Below are 20,226 nucleotides of genomic sequence, written 5' to 3'. Positions count from 1 at the left end.
ATCAAGTGATCCATCCCCCTGTTGCCCATTCCCAGCTTCTGGCAAACAGAGGCTAAGGACATCATCCCTGCCAATCCTGGCTAATAAGCATAGATGGACCTGTTCTTCATGAATTTATCTAGTGTTTTTTTTTAACCCTGTTATAGTCTTGGACTTCACAACATTCTCTGGCAAGAAGTTCCACAGGCTGACAGTGCTGTGTGGAAAAAGACTTCTTTTTGTTTATTTAAAACCTGCTGCCTATTTTCATTTGGTGACCCCTACTTATGGGAAGGAGTAAATAACTTTTCCTTTTCCACTTTCTCTGCACCACTCATGATTGTATAGACTACTATCCTATCTCCTCTTACTCATTTTTTTTCCAAGCTGAAAAGTCCCAGTCTTATTAATCTCTCCACTTATGGCAGTCCTTCCATACCCCCAATTATTTTTGTTGCCTTTTTCTGAACCTTTTCGAATTACAATATATCTTATTTTTGTAGATGAGATTACCATATTTGCACACAGTATTCAAGATGGGGGAGTGCCATGATGGATTTATAAAGAGGCAATAAGATATTTTCTTTCTTAATGAAGCCTTGCAATCTGTTTGCTTTTTTGACTGCCGTTGCACATGAGTGGATATTTTCAGAGAACTATCCACAATGATTCCAAGATCTATTTTAAATGCTAACAGCTAATTTAGACCCCATCATTTTATATGTATAGGTGGGATTATGTTTTCCAATGTGCATTACTTTGCATTTATTAACATCAAATTTCCTCTGTCCTTTTGTTGCCCAATCACCCAGTTTCGTGAGTTATGTATAGCTTTGTAAATAGTTCAGCTCTTACCGATATCTATCAAAATAACGTTTTCCTTTTTACCAGCTTTAAAGATCAGCCTACCCAAAAAAAGGGGGGGGGGGAGACAAAGGGAGATAGACATTGCCAGACTGAATCAGAAGTGAGGTCCATATCCCATATCCCATCTCCCATCTCCCACATTAACTGGTACCAGATTTTTCTTATAGGCTTATCTTGCTCCAATATCTTTATCTTTGTGAGCTGGTCCTACTCCTTTCTCTCAAGTGTAACCCCATTGGAGTTAAAGGAGTTAATCATGTAAAGGCTTCATGATTGAGCCCTTAATTATGCAGGATTAGCAGTAAACAGGAATAGCTGATGCTCTGCCATACCATTTTTCCCAAGGAAAACTTAATCCAGGAAATTATCAGATGCAACAATCTTTGGGATGCAAAGCATACAAATCTACTTTTCAATTTACTGTGAGTGAGACCTTAAACCAGTGACAGCAAAGAGGCAAATTTCCACTCCATGCATCTGACAAAATTATTTTTACCCACAGAGCTTATGCCCAAATAAATGTTAGTCTTTAAGGTGCCACAGGACCCCTTATTTTTTATAGATACAGACCAACATGGCTACCCCTCTGAGACTTGTTTAGCTTTATTTAGCAATGCTGGGAATTTCTAGGGGATGTAGCAGTTAATCAGACAAGAACTTAGATGCGTCCTTCAATTTATAAAGTATTTGAGATCCTATAACTAGCTCATCTGAGGAAGTTGGTTTTGTCCACTAAAGTTCACCATGCTATCTATATATTTTTTGTTAGTCTCTAAGGTGCCACAGGACCACTTGTTGGTTTTTAAAGTTACTGACTAACACGGCTACTCCCTAATGGCTTTTTGCATTTTATTAAGAGGGGAGCTGACTTGAGTGGCAAAGTTGAGATCCAAAGAAGGTAGTCTTTACTGCAGGGGCAGGCCAAGTTTGGCTTCTTTGGGAGAGGGGCCTGAGTTGAGGTCTGGCTCCAACTTTCCCCCAAGGTAGGCAGCACCATAACTAGTTTGCACCTGAGGCAAAATATTTAATTATGCATCCCCTCTCCTTAGGTTAGCAGGAGCCCTGCTCTTTACTTCTGCAGGTTATTATTTTTAGGTCTTTGTGCCCCTGATTATGATGCGCCCTGGAGTGAGCACCCCCCTTGTCCGCCCCGCTTGTAGGTGGAGGATCTGGTCCAGGACTTTGGATCACCCTTCTCCAATTCATCTGATGAAGTGGGTTTTACCCGGAAAGCTCATCCTTCTCTGTATTTTGGTGAGTCTCCCAGGTGCAAGGGGCCCCCATGCCTTGCCTTTGGATCAGTGAGTCCTGGACACCGGCTGAGAGGAGAAGCGCGTGGGCTCCTCCTCCTGCGGGCCCGGGGGTCAACATGATGTCAGGGCGCAGGAAAGCACCAGAGCCCCCGGCGGGGCGTCTCGGGACAGGAAGGCGAGCGCGTTAGGACCTGGAGGGAGCATGGCTCCCCCCCCTTCCTCCGGGCTGCTGCGAGGGAAGCGCCAAGGGCGAGGAAACGTGGCTGTGGACGCGGCGGGTGGGGAAGTGTCCCGCCGCCGGAGTTGGCTCCACGAGGGAGGGGAGCCGCGGGCCGGCTGCCAGGGCTGCGCGGGGTGGCAGCGCCTCTGTCAATCAGCCTGACTCGCTCCAGCACGCCCCGTGCTCTCCGCGCGGCGCTCCCGCCGCCTCCTGCTGGCTCTGCCTCGCCGCGAGCTCTCGGAGCGGCGGCCGCTGCTGCTGCGCCTGGCGCGGGGTGCATGCCCCCCGGGGAGCCGGGCGGCACCGAGGCGTCCCAGCCGCTCGCGGGGCGGCGCCGGGCCGCCCCTCGATGGTGGTGGGCAGCGGCGGGGAACTTTGACGCGGGCTGCAAGTCCGGGGCTCGGGCTGCGGGGCCATGGATCCTCCCGCGGGGCTCGCCTGTCTGCTGCTCTGCTGCGCGCTCCTCCTGCCCGCCGGCGCCCTGCAGAGCTCCGGGGACAGAGGTAGGTCGGGGCGGCTCCATCCCTCGGTCCCCCACGCCCTGCTGCGACTCGCGTGGCTCGGCCCCCCTCGGAAGTCCTCGCCCGCCCGGGGGCTTTCAACTCCCCTTCAACTTCTTCTGCCAGCACTTTTGGCCAGACTCGCCCTGGCCGCTCACCTCTCCCGGCCGCGGCAGCGAAGGGGCGGGCGGGCGGGTGGGGGGGGGGGGGCCGTCTGGCATCCCCAGGAGGGACCCTTCCGTGCCAGGCGCTCTGTAGCCCCAGTGGGAGGCCAACCCTCTGCACAGACGGGGCTGCAAGAAAATCGGGTTAAATCCCAGGTCGCATGAGAGAGTTGAGTCGGAGACGGGGAATTGGGAACCTGGAATGAACTCTGGCTCCAGTGTAGCACAACTGACAGATCAGAGTTTAGTGTGTCAACTCCTGGAATTCCATGTGTCCAGTGAAACACATGGTAGCAGCTCCCCCCTTCAGACAACACGAAGTTAAAGGCTCCAGAAGTCAGGGACACATTCCCGCTGGTCCCAGCCTGAGTTACTAGTTGTATATTGTCTGGGGGAGGAGGAGGTAGCCGGGTTAGTCTGGATCTGCAAAACCAAGGAGTAGTCCTGTGGCACCTTAGAGCAGTGGTCCCCAACGCGGTGCCCGGGGGCGCCATGGGCACCCGCCGACAACCTGGGCTGGCCCCGCCCCCGGCGCACGGGAGGCGCCGGCCCCAGGCACGCGACACGCACCGGCGCTGGGTGCGCGGCGCTCGGGCGGCCTCAGCCCCGGGGCACATGCGAGCGCTCGGGCGCGCGGTGCTCGAGCAGCGCCGGTGCCGGCCCCAGGCGCGTGGCTCGAGCAGCAGTGCCGGCCCCGGGCCCATGGCACAAGGCGCTCGGGCGGCCCCAGCACCGGCCCTAGGGCACACGCCGGCACCGGGTGCAAGGGCATCCCAGTCCCCTGGTGTGTCCCCGGGCGCCCGGCGCGTGAGTGGCCCCCACCTCCCGGGCACCCGGCGTGTGAGTGGCCCCACCTCCCGGGCGCCCGGGAGCCTCTAAAGGTTGGGGACCACTGCCTTAGAGACTAACAGATTCATTCGGACATAAGCTTTCCTGGGCGAAACACACGATTGTGTCTCCTAATCACACGCTTTTAACTTCTTCAGGGTTTGAGGCACTTCTCCTGGCTCCCGCAGTTGTTTTGGGGCAAAACATAGTTGCATTTTAAATCTATGACCTGCAAATGTTGATACTATACACGTTTCCTTCCCCCTAACCTCTGTGTGCAGCCCTGCTCAGAGGTCAGTTTAATAGACACTGGAACATTCTAAAGGATTGTGCCAGCAGTCCCCAGAAATTCAGCTCAGCTGTCTGAACTGATTTCCTTTCATAAAACATCTGGAAAGGGGACACGGGGCGCTTATTGTGTCGGACGACTTTGTTGTCCTACATTTTCTTATAATTGCACTTCGCTATCTGCTAAGGACTAAGCAGTCTGATGAATGACCTGTGCACGGCGTGTTTAGCCACACTGACCAATGAAATGGCTGTGGAAAATGCGGTGGTCATTTCACTTATGTCATCGTCTAATGGGGGGTAATGGATCATGGACTCATAATTCTCAACCGGGGGTAATTTTTAGTTTTAATACTTTTTTTTATCTTTAAAGATCACATTTTGAGGAATATAGAGGAATACAGACTCGTTGTCCCAATCAGCACAGATTCCGAGGGCAGGTTCCTCTCTAACCTGGTGTCTGGATCTCCAAAGGGGCGCTTCCGAAGAGATGCTGAGGATGTGCAACATGAAGATTCCAACCAGCTACTATTTTATAATGTCACTGTATTTGGAAGAGAGTTTCACTTCAGGCTGAGGCCGAACTCTAGGTTGGTTGCTCCCGGAGCAACAATTGAATGGCAAGAGGATTCTGACATGACTCATATTGAACCACTCCATGGGAATTGCCTATATGTTGGGGATATCACTGATTTGCCTAACGCGTCAGTTGCTATAAGCAACTGTGATGGGCTGGTAAGCTGCTTTGCTATTATACCTAGTACAATTACTTTACTTATTTTTCCTATAGTACATATATTTAAAACGTGTTGAACCTTGCCCTTAAAACTTGCACCTCTTATGGTGAATTCAAATTTCAGAGAGGTAGCCGTGTTAATCTGTTTCAGCAAAAACATTAAGGAGCCCGATGGTACCTTAAAGCCTAACAAATTTATTAGGGCAGCTTATCCGTTGTTAGTCTTTAAAGAGCCACAGGAATCCTTTTGAATTCAAATTAACTAGGTGTTTCTTAACATAGGGGGAGCTGTGTTGTGACAACCTTTTTTTTTACAGGAGCTTCAGGGGGTAGCCGAGTTAGTCTGTACAGAAAAAAACAACAAATGGTCCGGAAGCACTTTATAGACTAACAAAACTCAGTGGTGATTCTCATTCGATCTTACCTGAGGTTTCTAGCATTTAAAAGAGAAGACCAGGTGCCTGTGCTGACAACATATTTAATCTTTGTAATATGGATTTTCCCTTTTCTCATTTCAGTTTAGGGTGAGAAGGGGACTTTTAGACAAGGGGAGCATAGCAGAGAGATTTGACATGTGTTCTGCTTTTGTCTTTGAAAATGAAACTTGTTCAAAGGATTGGATTGGATTGTTACAGTTTTATAGATCTTTCACTTGAGTGAGTTCTATTGCCTAACCAAGTGATTTATGAAAAATATCAAAAGCATTAAAGGGTTTCATCTACAGGGAGCAATTTATGTTGCTGGGTACATGAGAATTTGTTATGGTTTTCTATTCAATGGCCAAATGATAGCTGTTTGTCAGACATCTGAAAGAAGCATGCTGTTGTTTTAACAGTAATTGCTATGGAGAGCAAACTTTGTTTAAATGATGAAGTGACTTTATTTGGGAATGAACTTCTAATCTGTTCAATAACTTCTTGGTAAACTTTTGTGATTATTTAATTTCTATACAGTTCTGTGATCTTTTGAATCAACAATTTGACTCGATTGTAGTCCATTTTTTTCCCCCAGGTAGGCATAGAAAACTGTTGGTTTGCAGCACCAGAAGACATGTCTCAAAAAAGTAAAATGAGATGACATTTCTCTCGCCTCTATTTCCTTATTTCACGCCTGTAATTCTTCCCCTCTCTGAACCGAGTATTCTTATGTCTAGAAGTAGGCTTTAATGTTGCTGTAATTATTTTTTGATGCAGACAGATTGCTAGGGGCAAAAGTTCATTCAAGAATAGGCCCTTTTCTCCATGGCTTTGCACCTTGTGTTGTTATTTATACCTCTGCAGAGTGGGTATATAATACCGCAGTTTGCACAGGTGTAAATAACTTCACAAAGTGCTAGGGAGTGGATAATTAGACTCCAGTGAGCAGTAAAGCCACCTTTCACATAATGCTAGGAAAAGTTTTAAATAATTAAAAGCAAGAAAACAGTAGTTTTCCAAAGAATGCTACCTGGTTGTCTAGTAGTATCCAGAGATAAAGCAATCTTGTTTAATTTATCTTATCAGCTTTCTGAACCTTAAAGACTGAATAATATTTGACTCAGTTAAGAGTATGATCACCAAAGTGCAGGCATTATTTTCGCTTATAGCAGGGGTGGGCAATTACTGGCTTGTTGCTTTTTACTGCCCACCCCAACCTATTGTCTGATGAAAAATCTTTTTTGTGGTCTGTATGCATGGAATAAATTGATTTGTTTCATTGTACTAACTTAAAACTGTCTGTTGCACTTTATTCATTTAGGCCATGTCTTCAGTTATGCACTGGAGATCAATCTTCTGGCGTTCGATTTAATGGGTCTAGTTAAGACCTGCTAAATCAAATGCTGAGGATGGCACCGGTCGGCACTGGAACTCCTTGCAATTGCAAGGAGTAAGGGAAGCTGATAGGAGTATTTGCTCCTGTTGGCCTTCCTCTGTGAAGACAGAGCCAAGCTCGGCTTGCATAGCTGGAGTTGCATAGCTTAACCTGACCTTTCAGGTTAGTGTAGACCTGAACTTAGGCCCAGTTCTTGAAAATGTTTATGCATGTGCTTAATTTCAAGCTCATAAGTAAAGTGCTTTCAGGATTTGGGCCTTGATTTGGAATAGTAGAAATAGCTCTGGAATACTGACCCAAATAGGGTATTTTCGGTTTTTCAAATAAACATCCTGTTTTATCTTTTGTTTGCTTTATGTCACTGCCTAGTACAGGCTTTGGCATTTAGCGAGCAGCTGGAGACTGTTATTTTGCGACAATGTTCTACGTTAGTGACTAGCTCTTCGTAAATATGGGAAAGAGAATTAAATAATAATAATTTTAAACTTCAGCCAGATGAGCATCAGCCAAAAGTTGAAAGCAAATGCAGAAAAACACATAGGGGATGATTCAAATCCCATTAAGGTCAATGAAAAGATTTCTGTAGGTGCTGGATTAGGTCTTAATTATTGAAGTAGATTACGTTAAAAGAATACTTACAGAGATTGCAGACTATGCTGAAATACCGTGGGTTAGTTTTTTATCTGGGTCCATACTTAATATGCTGGGTTCTGCCAAGCATTCTGATTTTTCCCCCTGTCCATTAGGAAAATTAACATATTAAAGAGAGAGGGAATCTAGTGGTCTGAAGATAGGTATGAGACTTGGCAAATTCTCATCCGTCTCTGACACTGATTTGCCCCGGGCCACGTTAATCTCTGTGTCTCAATTCATCCACTTCTAAATGGTTAATTTTAGATACTAAATTGTTTAGAACAGACCATCACTGACAAGTTTATACAGTGCCTGAATTACTCAGGTCTAGTAATGCCCAAATACCTTTTAAAAACAGAGGGGGTTAAGTAATTTTCCCAAAGTCACACAGAAAGTCTGTGGTGGAGCAATGAAAATTGCACTTGGGTATCCTGAGTTCTAGGTTAGTATCCTAATCACTAGGCCATGTTCCCTAGAGCCGCCTTAGGTTCTTAAGCTATGTAATTTAGAAATGTGCATCTGTCTATCTGTGAGTCTGTTTGTTCAGGTATGCCTCCTAAATGATAAGCGCTACGGCCACCATTGCTATGCAGCTTACTCTTCTCCTTACTTAAAGCAAGGTCGGGGTTTGGGTTGTGCCAGGAAAATGGGACCTGCCTGGAATGGGATTGTTTTCCATAACATGGAAAGGGAGGGGGCTGATTGGAGGGACAGGATACGGCAGAGTGACCACTGGGGACAGTGAGTGCAGGGGAGAGCTTTACTGAAGAGAGCACTGGGAGAAGCTGCACCACCAGGAGAGTGGCCGGGTGGGGTTCATCACTTGCTGGCCATAGGACCGGGTAAGTGGCACCCCTGCTCTAAACTCCTCCCCGCAGGCCCTTGGCCTCAGTGCTGGAGTGGGGGCAGGGGGAAGGGGAGGGGAGGAAATTTCCTACCAGATGGGGGCTGGAGGGAGAAAGACCCTGCTGGATGGGCAGAGGCCAGAGAAGGCCCCACCACCTCCCAGAAGAGCCACAACCCAGCCCCTCCAGCACTGTCAGTCTATCCAATGCCCTGACCCCTGGCCAGCCTGTGCAGCCCCCTCTTCCTTCCCTGGGCCTGGCTCATGGAGCACCACCAGGGCCAGCCTGCATGGATCCCTCCTGCCGGCCCCTGGACTGGGTCTGGGGAGAATCAGCCAGCATGGTGCCCCCTCTGGACCAGGATCGGGGAGTGTCCCCCGCTGCCCCAGGCCTCCCCCAGCCCAGCCCACCAAGGACAAGCTGGTGGGCAGGGTACGTGTTCCCTGCTGCCCCCAGGGAGAAGCCAACAGCCACTTCCATTCCCTTCCCTGAGCTCCCCCTCCTCCTAATCCCCTGCCCTGATTCCTGCGCCCCTTGCCCTGAGCCCTTTCTCACCTTCCGCCTTGACTCCTGCCCGCCCCTCCTCACCCCCAACCCTTACTCTCACGCCCCTCCACATCCCCCACCCTGAGCCCCTCCTTAACCTCCACCCTGATTCCTGCACCCCCATGCTCTCAGCCTCCTGCCCGAAGCCCCCCGCACCTCAAGGTGCTCCCCTGACTCCTGCATCCTCTGCACCACCAGCCCTCTGCCCTGAAGGACCTGAGCAACACCCGGTAAGTCGTCTTGTTGATTCATATGTGGGACCCCTAGGAGGCTACCCTGAACCTGAATCCTTCCCATTCTGTTAAAGGTCCCTTAGGGCACAAACAAAGCACTGCTATCCCTGTCTATCCTGGGCTGTGCGTTGCAAGGCCCTGTGAGTTCAGTGCCGTATGTTTTCCTTCTCTGTACAGTTCGACAAGGTTTATCAACACCGGCCCGTTTACGTGTCCCTCCAGCTACCTAACGGCACGCCTGCCATGGCAGATGTTCTGGCGTCATTCCTAACACATGTCCCAGATATTTCCTCCTTTGCGGGATAACTTTGAAGATAAGGGGTGGCTGAACTCTGACGAATCTTGGCACGTGTTATAAATTCATTCTGTTTAATACCTGATATTTTCCTGAGGCATTTGCTTTCAGAGGCATGCAGACCTCTGTGCCTTCTGATGGCTTGCCTGCGTTCACTTCGTCTGTGAAGGTGGAAATGACATTTCAGTTGGACATTTGTGGTTTGGTCTTACGTTGTAGATTTTCAATAACTTAAATCTTGTTTACACTGGTGAATGTAGCTGCTGCCTTGCCAATTCATGACATTATTTCCCTCTGTGTATCCTTGTTGGCTTGCATATTGCTAACACGTGTATCTTAACATACCGGTTAATACGCATGAGAAGGCTGAAAGCTGTGGTTATTGGAATGGATATCCATCGCAGCAGTCAATCTGCAAGTGAAGTTACATTCTTTGCACGAGAGGGTTTTTTTTTTAAATCCTCTTGTGTGATCATTCTAAAAAGCACAATGGGGTGTACACACCCAACTGTATAAGACTTCCTTCAGAACTGAGGATTGGTCCTTTCGAATGTGGTTCTTTCCACAACTTGCCCGAGTAGAAATCATTATCAATAACCACCAGTTTTACTAGCACTGGAATCGGGGTGCACCGGAGATGACTCCCAAAGTGTGCAAACCAGACATTGTTTTTCATAGCCGAGTTAGGATTTGAGAGATCGTTGGCATAGTGAAGCTAATTAGTGGGGAGCTTTCCTTATGAGCTCGCGAGAGCTGTGAGTGCAATTTTTAGCCACATAAAGGAAGTTATCACTGTACCATGCCGATTTAAAATAAAAACCAATTGTTCTGTGTGGGGTTACTGAATATCTTCACTGTTCACTGAAGCACAGCCAAAATGGGTATGAGTGTGTTCTGAGTTTACACATGTCCCCAGTTCTCCATTAGGGATATGATCGGGTAACCGGTTAACTGGTGCCTGGGAGTAGCTCCAAGCCTGTGGCCTGCCGTGAGTAGAGGGCTGCTCCAACCCCGTGGGGGTCAGGACGTGGCTGCCCTGCATGTGGGGGGGGGAGAGGCCTGGATTAGAAGCTGGCTGCCCCACGTAAGGGGGGAGGGGGAGCAGCAGCCCTGTGCGTGGGGGGGGGGGGGGGCTGGGAGCAGGAGCTGGCTGCTTTTGTCAGACTGGAGAAGTGCCCCTTTGGATCCTGCTTAATCAGTTCATTGCTTAAACCTGAGGTTTCACCGTTAAACTGATTAACTGGGATTTGGGGATTTTACATCTCTGTTCTGTATTCCAGCAAAGCTGTGCACAGTGCAGCGTACCTTTATGCCACCCTCGTGCCGCCCCATGGCCATATGAGAGCCTGCCCTAATGTAAGAGCCATCTTAAGGCAGCTCTACAATTCTCAACTGCCTGTGGCCTGTGTTGTCACTGCAGAAGACACAGTGCTCTGTCCTCCAACTTGTCCGCATCAGGCTCTGTATGTTAGGGATGCTGCTGGAGCACAGTGAAGAGCCGGCTCATTCCTGGGTTAGGACTGTTCTCTGATGGGCAGATCCACACTCTTCTTTGCTGGAAGGGTACAGCCATGCTGGGGCAGTGAAAAATCAAGCTGCAGGCATTCTGACCTGACTTCCCTCCAAAGGGCCATATTTGCCTCTCCCTGAAAACCAAGGATCTTCTGAAATCTGCTAGCCACCAGTGCCACCTGCATGAAAGACCAGTGTCTCTGCACTGTGGGCTAGTCTTCCTGGCTGCAGAGTCCTATAATGACCCTCCTTTCCGGAGGGTTTTCATTGAGCGGTGGGCGAAGAAAGGAAAGTTCCGGTTGATGAGTTCAGTGTTGACTGCATATCTGCCCAACCACAAAGACTCTACTGATCTCTGCTCAGCTCTAGGGCCCAATGAACACCAGTGGTGGTGAAGAAAGGGAGGGAGCATGCCAGGGAGCCAGAAATCTTCATTTTATCTCATTCAGCTCTGCTACTTCTGGAAAGAGAGGAGGACTTACTGACTGACCTCATGTTGATGGTGGCTTTGAGAGTCTTCAGCGGCATTAGTATGAGTCTAACAGGACTGGCTGTCACATTCCAGAGATTCTGAATATGCCCTTATAACAGTGTTTCTTAAACTTTTTAAGACCGAGGAACACTAAACAATAATTTTTTTTAATGGGGAACACCAAGGATTTTTTTGTTGGGGGGAGGGGAAGCCCCCAAAGAAAAGGAGGCTTGTCACTTTAAGGGCGGCCATTTTGAATTCTGTTCTCTCTGCAGCACACCTCCGACTGTCTCGTGGCACACCAGTGTGCCATGGAACATACTTTAAGAAACGCTGCCCTTATAATATATTCCTATGCCCGTAGAAAGATTGGCTAAAGTGTGGGCTTAAATACAGACACGTGAGATAAACACACTGAGTCATGTGCCTAGTTTGTACTGTCAGAGGTACACGATGCACACTATCAATGTGAAAGACTTCTAAGTCTTTGGAATAGTACAGAATTTAGCTTTGTGATGTATTTTAGTGGATATGCAAATGATGCATGCTAATTCGAATGCTTGGGTTTCTTACCCATACCGCTATCTATGCAATAATTTGGACTATCGCAAAACCTTCAATGGTTTTAACATCTACAGTTCAGTGCCACTGAAAAATACCCAGTGGTTAAAACCTGAAAAGCAAGAACTATGTATAATAATTTTTTCATGTCTGGAGCACAACAGAAGGCTCAAATGTAACTTTGAACTTTGATGTTCTGCCATCTGTGTAAAGTAAAATTTGGGCAGCCATAAATAATAATCTAGCCATAGTGTTCACTTGTGTTCTGAGGTCTAGGAAGCGGGCGTGTAAGAATATGTGGCTGTATGGATTTGAAGAGAATGGCAAGGAATTTAATCTCAAAACGATGAGGGGCAAGATTCTTAACTCGTGTAAATGAACATACGTCTACTGAAGTCAATAACGTGATACCAATTAAACTGAGGGTAGGACTCTTCCAGCAGTGGCTCCTGTAGGATTCATGGGACCCCACTCCTGCTGCAGGGCTCTAGCCTTGAGCCTTGTGCTACATCAGTGTAATTCTCTGATATCCGTCTATATGGGACTTTTTTCTTTTGGGCACTTTTCAAATTCAGTATCAGGTATGCAGGGACCCGGCTGTGTTGCTGTTACAATGGTAAGTTGTTACAAATGGAGACGTAAGAAGTAAACTGTTAAGAAAACGTCTGGCTGCTTCAGTCTTCTGCAAACCACATGGAGTGCCAAGCCCTGCTTGCCTTATTTACCTGAGGAGTTGAGTTGAGGGGTGGTACTCAAGGTGAGCAGCAGCAGCTGGAACCCTGGGCCCCTTTAAATCGTCCCCAAAGTCCCAGGCAGCACTGAAGTGGGAGGAGGGGGGAAGGAGGGTGGGGAGGCTAGCCCAGCCCCACCCCTTCTGCCCAAGGCCCCACCCCTTATGGGGGCATGAAACTCCCCCCCCCCCGCACCTTGCCCAGGGGCTCAGCAATTCTGTCGGTCCCCTGGTGAACAGGGATTGCTCTTCAGAGTTTCAGATTGGGTTGTATCCTATAACAAATCTCACAAAATATTTGAGAGAGAAACCATTGTCTGGCTGCTTGCCCAGATGCTAATTGCTCTAGAAAGGCCTGGTCCAAATGGTGGGTCTTTTTAAGCTATTTTCCCTAATAGCAGCAGTGACCCCAGTGCAGGGCCCATCTTGGTGAGTTAATGACAATCAAGACTGTCCTAGCCTGTCATTAATCTTCAGGAAGTAACTCATTGCTTGGATTGTTATTGCTTAAGTGCCTGTTTGCCAAATGTCTTAACGAAAAAGATTTTATGTGGGATTTGTAAGTATCTTCCTGTTTTAGAAACCAAGTAAAGAAATTGGGTGCACTTAAAGTCTCTCTCTTCTGTTGACAGATGCTGTGCTCTGAAGTGTTAAGTTTATGGGCTTCCATTTGGGAAGGCGCTTAGACACATAGGCTACGTCTATATTGTAGCCTTCTTGCAGAAAAGCATATGCAAATGAAGCGCTCATTTTATGAGGAAGAACGGCTCTTGCACAAGAGGGGGGTTTTGCGCAAAAAGGAGCCATCTTCACTGCTCGTTTTTGCACAAAAGCCTCTTGCGCAAAAACGGCTGCTCATTACTAATGCAAATGAAGCACGGCGATATTCCATGAGGTGCTTCATTTGCATAGATGTAGCCATACCGAAATCCATCCCTGTTTAGGACAATCTTTTTAGCATGTGCCTGAGTCCCTGTGAATACAATGGGATTTAAGTATGTGCTGAAGTGCTGTCTTGTTGGGGTACTTTCCTGAACTGGGTCCAGAGGATCTGATCTCTACCCAATTGAAGTCAAGGGGAATCTTCTTTCCATTGACTTCAGTGCGCCTTGCATTAGGCCCATCATGCATGTGTTTTTGATAATGGCTGCTCTGTAAAATATTCACTGTTAATTTTTTAAAAAGTTTAAAGTAATTTGTAGCAGCACTTTGTACTTGTGATTTGGGGCCTGTTTTGACTTATCTCTTTCCTTAGAAAACTCTGACTATTTCAAGCAATCCCTGTGCTCTTTCTCCAATAATATGGTGTATACATGTTTGCAATATTTTTCTAGTTCTAAATATCAGTTTAGTAATGTGACCTCAGAAGTTACCTTTGATTATGATGATCTGTTATTGCTTGTCAGTGAGACTGATTTCTGTGCTATTTGAGAGCTCAATCTTGCAAATACTTATGCACAAGAATACAGGAAACCCCCAACTTCCGACCGCCCAAGTTACGACCCCCTGCGCTTACAACCATTTTTGTAAGTGCAGAAGGGGCCAAAAACGCCTGACTTGTGTCCTTGGCCCGCATTTACGATAGCGCCTATTGTAAATGAGGGTTCGAGTTACGACGCCCCCGACTTGTGACGCTTCCCCGGGAACCTATCGCATCTCAAGTTGGTGGCCGCCTGGAACTCTCTTATGCAAATAACTTTACTCAGGTAAGTGCTCATAGAAAGCCTCCATAAAAATACACCACACAAAGGCAAACACATTCTTCTATAACTTTTTTGTTCTTTCTCCAAGCTCATATATTTTTGTGTGGATTTGAAATTGTTTTGTTTGTATTTTATCTTGCCCTTGGATCACAATGGTTTGTGACATACAAAGTAGAGTAGAACTCAAGATAAGGCAAATTATGTCTACGCTACTGGCTAAATCGGCACTACTGTGATTGATGCAGTGGTGTTGATTTTGCGGGTCTGGTGGAGACACACTAAGTCAATGGGAAAATGCTCTCTCTTTGTGTCTGTACTCTTCCAGCCCTAGAGGCAGAAGCTCTGACAATGGGAGAGCGTCTGCCATGAAAATAGTACGATGTAGATGCTTTTGTAAGTCAACCTAAGTTACAGTGAATTCTGTTATATAATTTATGTAACGGAACAAGCATTATTTAGACCAACTTATAGCACAGAGCTACTCAACACGCAGGCCGCAGGCAGCCCGCAGACCATTTGTTTGCAGCCTGCAGTGCAGTTTGTGTTCACGCGAGGCTCAACATGTAGCTTGCGGGTAGAATCCTTTGAACATGGCCTCCACTGGGAACACTCTCCACAATGGCAAAGTGTCTCCCGGGGGGGTTGAGCATTGAAAGACGCAAGTGGAAGGGCTGGCTGGAACAGATGGGTATATGGTGTCAGCGTTTCTAGCCCCCAAGGAGGGGGTGCCAGAAGCGCAGGAGCATTGTGGGAAGTGCTGGCTGCTCAGCTTTGTGGGTAGAGCCTGAGAGCTGCTGACTGGCTCACACTGGCCACGTTTTGGTCTGGTGCTGTGGCTGGGAAGCCTTGCCTCCGTCTCGCATGGAACGACAGACTGCAGCATGGGGACGTCAGTCCTGATGGGAGGCCCGTCCTGGATTCCCAGGCACCTGTCCTTTTTGCCTCTCATTTGTGGCTTGACTCGCCCAGCTCCCTGCCCACCGCAGGTTGGAGATCTCGGGCGTGGAAATTTTTCTTTTTGTAGTAAAATCACTCCAAGAAACGCACAACCTGAAGCTTCAAGCTAAACACCCAAAACACTGGTGTACAATTTTCTTTTTAATAAGAAGCATTAAAAACAACAACATTGTTAAAATTGTGAAGCCAAAACAAATAAGTAGTAAATATAATGGTTTTCTGCTGGTATGCGTTTTAGTAGTTAAATTCCTGGACTGTCATTGCTCATTAAAAGTGCTGTCATATGGGTGAAAATTGGGCAAATATTGCATTTTATTAATATCAGCGGAACTGACTTTAATGGGGCCTGCATGTTGTGTAGTCTTGCCTTAATCTTTGTATTCATGCCCGTAAGTGTGAAATACGCTATTTGCATATATTTGCATATATATTTACCTGTATATGCAACCATACTTAAGTTGCTGCTGTCAGCGTGTGCTGTGAGTATCATTGTGGCCCCCAGGGCTTCTATAGTTGAGTAGCCTTGTTACAGCATTAGTATAAACCTGTCCATAGTCATGTCCTTTGAATGATGGCTAAAATAGATGTTTACTACAAATAACGCTAGTAGATGCATTTGCACCAAGTTCTTAGCATGTGCATTGTAATTGACTGAAATCTGGCCTATAGCATCTTATTACTGAAGAGCATTATTTCCCTTTAAAACAAACAAACAACAAAGACTCAAAATTATCTTTGGATACAATGTAATGGCAAAAAAACCACCCCACCTTTTTTGTGCATTACGCAAATTAAACTATTAAACATAAAAACTAATTTTACATGATCAGGGCCCTTATCTTACAAACACATAGGCATAAGCTAAACTTATTTAAGAACATACGTAAGAATGACCATAGTGTATCAGACCAAAGGTCCATCTAGTCCAGTGGCCAATGCCAGATGCACCAGAGGGAGTGAACAGAACAGATAATCATCAAGTGATCCCTCTCCTGTCATCCATTTTCAGCCTCTGCCAAACGGAGACTAGGGACACCACTGCTATCCATCCTGGCTAATAAATATTGATGGACCAATCCTCTATGAATTTATTTTGAATCATGTTAATGTCCTGGTCTTCACAACATCCTCTGGCAAGGAGTTCCACAGGCTGACTATGCCCAGCGTGACTATAATAGTACCTAGGAGCTCTAGTCATAAACTGGGCCCCTTCATTGTGCTAGATGCTATACAAACAGAACACAAAGATTGTCCTTGCCTGAAGGAACATACTAGCTGAATAGAAGACACTGTGTAGATTGAGACAGAAGGTGTTGTGGGAAGGAGAGTGCCAGTAAAATATGGGACGGTATTGGTCAGCATGTTAAACAGTGGTCTAAATCAGTAGTTCCTAACCTTTTTGGAGCATACTGACCCCTTTTCAATCTATTACAATTTCATGCATCCCCCCGAAAAAAATAATATAGCTATTTTCAAACATTCCATTAGTTAGACTTGGTCCTGCTTTGGGCAGGGGGCTGGACTCAATGACCTCTTGAGGTCTCTTCCAGCCCTATGATTCTATGATAACATGATCTATAATACATTTCAATGATTATCTAAACAAATGTAGTAGTATTGAGAGATAATACATTGAAATGTAACAACTTTAAGGTGCTATATATTTTTATTGAATAATGCGAATAGAAGAATATGTACACAACTCCTAGGTAATATGCTTAAATTACATTTGGCATATAGGTACCCATTAGACGTGCACCATTCATAGCATGGACTATGTCACACCGATCCTCAGTTTCCCTCTACACATTGTCTAAGATCCGTGTTGATCTGAAACACAGAAGAACATAAGGAAAGAAACATATATATCTGTGCAAGATTCAACATTCTTACATACACAGTTATAATGCTTCAAAGTTGTTACATTTCAGTATGTATACCCTGTACTTTACCAACTTAATGAGATGGTTGGTGCTGTAGAACGGATGACAGAGTGCAGATGTCTGGTTGGATTGATGACCACCTCAGCCTTAGATCTGATTCCACATTCAGTTGGCTCTGATACTTCAATATTAATGCAATCAGCATGAAAAATGCAGTCTCACAAACATATGTTGTTGGAAAAGGCATCAAGTATGTTGCAGCCTTGTAAGAAAGTTCTAGCTAGTCGGTAACAACTTGTAGCCAAAAGTCAGCCAGGTGCTTTTGTTTGAAGACAAGCTTCAATGAGTCATCACATGATGGTTCAGTGTTAGACTGTCTTGTTCTTGGGATGTCAAACTAGTGTTTATCAGTGGCAAGGTCCACAAACAGGTTTCTGATCCAGCTGTTGTTCATGTTGGTAATAGGAAAGTACTCACGCAGCTGCACTTGGAGGTTTTGCATGTGCTCTCTGATTTTACATCTTACATTATCTGTGAGTTGCATTTCTGAGCAGGCCAAAAAAATATGACAGATTTGGGAAAGAATCATAGTTGGACTGATCAAGTTGAGCTATCCACAGGTCCAAATTCTTGATCATAGCATCGATTTTTTTGTCATGGACATGGAAGATGGTCACAGCTTTTCTCTGCACACTCAGTTTAAGCCCATTTCGGTAGCTGAAGATATTGGCTAAATAAGCCAATTTAGTTAGCTCAAAATGATGGTCCAGCAAAAGAAATCCTCACTTCATCACGTAATTGCAACAGGTGCGAAAGAAACTCCTCTTGAAAGCCAGTGAATTTCTGTGTGAAGAAGTTGGCTGTGATCACTGTCCATCTTGTCACACAAAGCAGCAAATAGTCTTGAATTCAATGAACGGGCCTTGATGAAATTGACAATCTTCACCGACTTGTCCAAAACCGTCCTTTGATCATCAGGCATTTTTTTTTTAGCAGCTAGCACTTCCCTGTGAATGCTGCAACGAATGAATGTAGTTAACGGTGCCACTGCTTTAACTTGTGTGACTACTCCAGTGTACTGGCCAGTCATTGCACGAGCCCCATCAATAGTGATCCCCACACATTTTGACCAGTTGATATCATGCTCTCTTGTGAAATGGCTTAACACATCAAAAATAGCCTCACCAGTTGGGCATGGAGACAAAAATTTGCAAAAGAGACAGTCCTCTTGGACCTCTCCACTGTATTGGTATCTAACAACTGACACGAAGTTTGAACGGTTTGCGATATCCGTTGAGTCATCAATTTGCAAAGAATAGAAGTGACTTTTCCACACCTTTTCAGTCAGTTGTTCCTTAACATTCTGAGCCATTTTGTCAATTCTGCGCCGAACTGTGTTATTTGAGAGAGAAAATTAAACCAATCTGTTTGCCAGCCTCATCTCCGAGCATTGCACTCACCATCTCTTTTGCTGCGAGTAATACCAGTTCCTCTCCAATGGTGTGTGGATTTCCTGTCCAGATTATGAGTTGAGTCATCTGATAAGAGGCTTCCACTGCCTTAGCATTGTCACTGCCTTTGGCTATGTGCTCGATTCATTTCTTACTTTCCTTTAATTCTTTGAGTTTGTTCTCAGAAAATTGAGTTGGTTTAGAAACATATTTGCCATGTTCTGTTTCATGGTGATGTTGAAGATGAGCTGGTTTTAAGCTCTCGTTTGACAGCACCTCCTTACAGAGTAAGAATAATGGACGTGATTCAGATTTATTGCCCGTCCACATAAACTCTAATTCCAAGGGTGCGTCTAGACTGGCAAAATTTTGCGCAAAAACTTTCCAGCTGTCTACACTGGCTTCTTGAATTTGTGCAAGAGCACTGACTTTGTAATGTAAAAAATCAGTGCTTCTTGCGCAAATACTTTCATGCTCCCGCTCGGGGAAAAAGCCCTCTTGCACAAGAATACTTGCTCGAGAGGGCCAGTGTAGACAGGGAAAAATTGTTTTGCACAAAAAGGCCCCGATGGCTAAAATGGCAACCGGGGCTTTCTTACGCAAAATCACATCTAGACTGGCCACGGATGCTTTTGCACAAAAGCACTTTTTGCACAAAAGCATCCGTGCTAATCTAGACGCGCTTTTGCGGAAGTACTTTTAACGGAAACGTTTTTCTGTTAAAAGTATTTCCACAAAATCATGCCAGTCTAGACGCAGCCCAAGTGTATATCGCTATATTTTTCTGTTTTCCCTTTCCTTTGTGTTCCACAATGGTCTCCTGGTTCCTTTCTTTTCAGTGTCCCTGTCTTGATCCAGCGATTCATTTTTGCCAGTGGCCCATCTAAACCGTTCCCGCCACCCTAATAGCTTTTGAATGGTTAGAGCAGGGTGATGTATTCAAAAAAGAGGGAAAAAAAATGGTAAAAAGGACCGACCAATTTATAAGCTGACTCCAGAGGACAGTTGCAGCTTGGCAGCTACAGCGTGGGCTGAGGGACATACAGACTGCAGGGCAAGGAGCTTCTCCGGACCCATTGGCTGCTGTTCTCCCGCGCTTCTTCCTCAGCCCCGTTCCCTCCGTCCTCTGCCCATTCACAGAGCGAGGGGGCTCTTGTGGCCAAAGGGAGCTCTGGAGCTGCCAGCTCCTCAAGGACGGAACTTCAGGAGACTGGGCGCAAGGGTGGAACTTTGGGAGCCCAGCCTTGCATGCTGGGTTGCATCTTGCCTTTGATCCTGTTCCCCGGATGCTAAGGGAGTGAGAGGAAAGTGCTTGCATCCCATACATGCCTCTCGCACATCAGCCAGGCGTGAGAAGCATGCACGGTATGCAAGTACGTTCCCCTCGCTCCCTTAGCATACGGGGAACAGGATCAAAAGCAAGCCGTGACCCAGAGTTGCATGGCTGCTGCCCTCTCCCCACGCTCTGGGAAGAAGGGGGAGAAGAGAAGAAAAGGGGGGGGGAGTATGGATTGGTGGGCCTGCCAACCCCCTACATGCCCTCGTGGACCCCAGGGTTCTGCAGACCACAGGTTGGGAACCACCGGTCTAAATAGTTTTGAGTTCTGTGAGGCTACTCATGTGCTTAAAGCTAATAGTGTGTGTGAGTGTTTGCAGAATCAGAGCCCAGGTTATTAGCTATAGAGAACTTTCTGGGTGTCTGGCTGGTGAGTCTTGCCCACATGCTCAGGGTTTAGCTGATCGCCATATTTGGGGTCG

At 46.4% G+C, this 20,226-nt stretch overlaps 1 protein-coding gene across 1 annotated transcript in view; it reads left to right on the top strand.

The window, feature by feature from the left end:
- The first annotated feature begins 2,308 nt into the window (after positions 1 to 2,308).
- The window catches only part of ADAMTS2 (ADAM metallopeptidase with thrombospondin type 1 motif 2), a 304,400-nt gene continuing 286,482 nt past the window's right edge, over positions 2,309 to 20,226 (top strand). The window contains exons 1-2 of the mRNA XM_075900502.1: positions 2,309 to 2,822; positions 4,473 to 4,834. Coding sequence (XP_075756617.1) covers positions 2,735 to 2,822; positions 4,473 to 4,834 — 450 coding nt within the window. The 5' untranslated portion in view covers positions 2,309 to 2,734. The remainder of the gene's footprint in view (positions 2,823 to 4,472; positions 4,835 to 20,226) is intronic.

Source organism: Pelodiscus sinensis, chromosome 17 (genome assembly GCF_049634645.1).
Source record: "Pelodiscus sinensis isolate JC-2024 chromosome 17, ASM4963464v1, whole genome shotgun sequence".
Classification (NCBI taxonomy): domain Eukaryota; kingdom Metazoa; phylum Chordata; order Testudines; family Trionychidae; genus Pelodiscus; species Pelodiscus sinensis.
The sequence above is the reverse complement of the archived record's forward strand: the minus strand, read 5'-3'. Positions and strand labels throughout refer to the sequence as shown.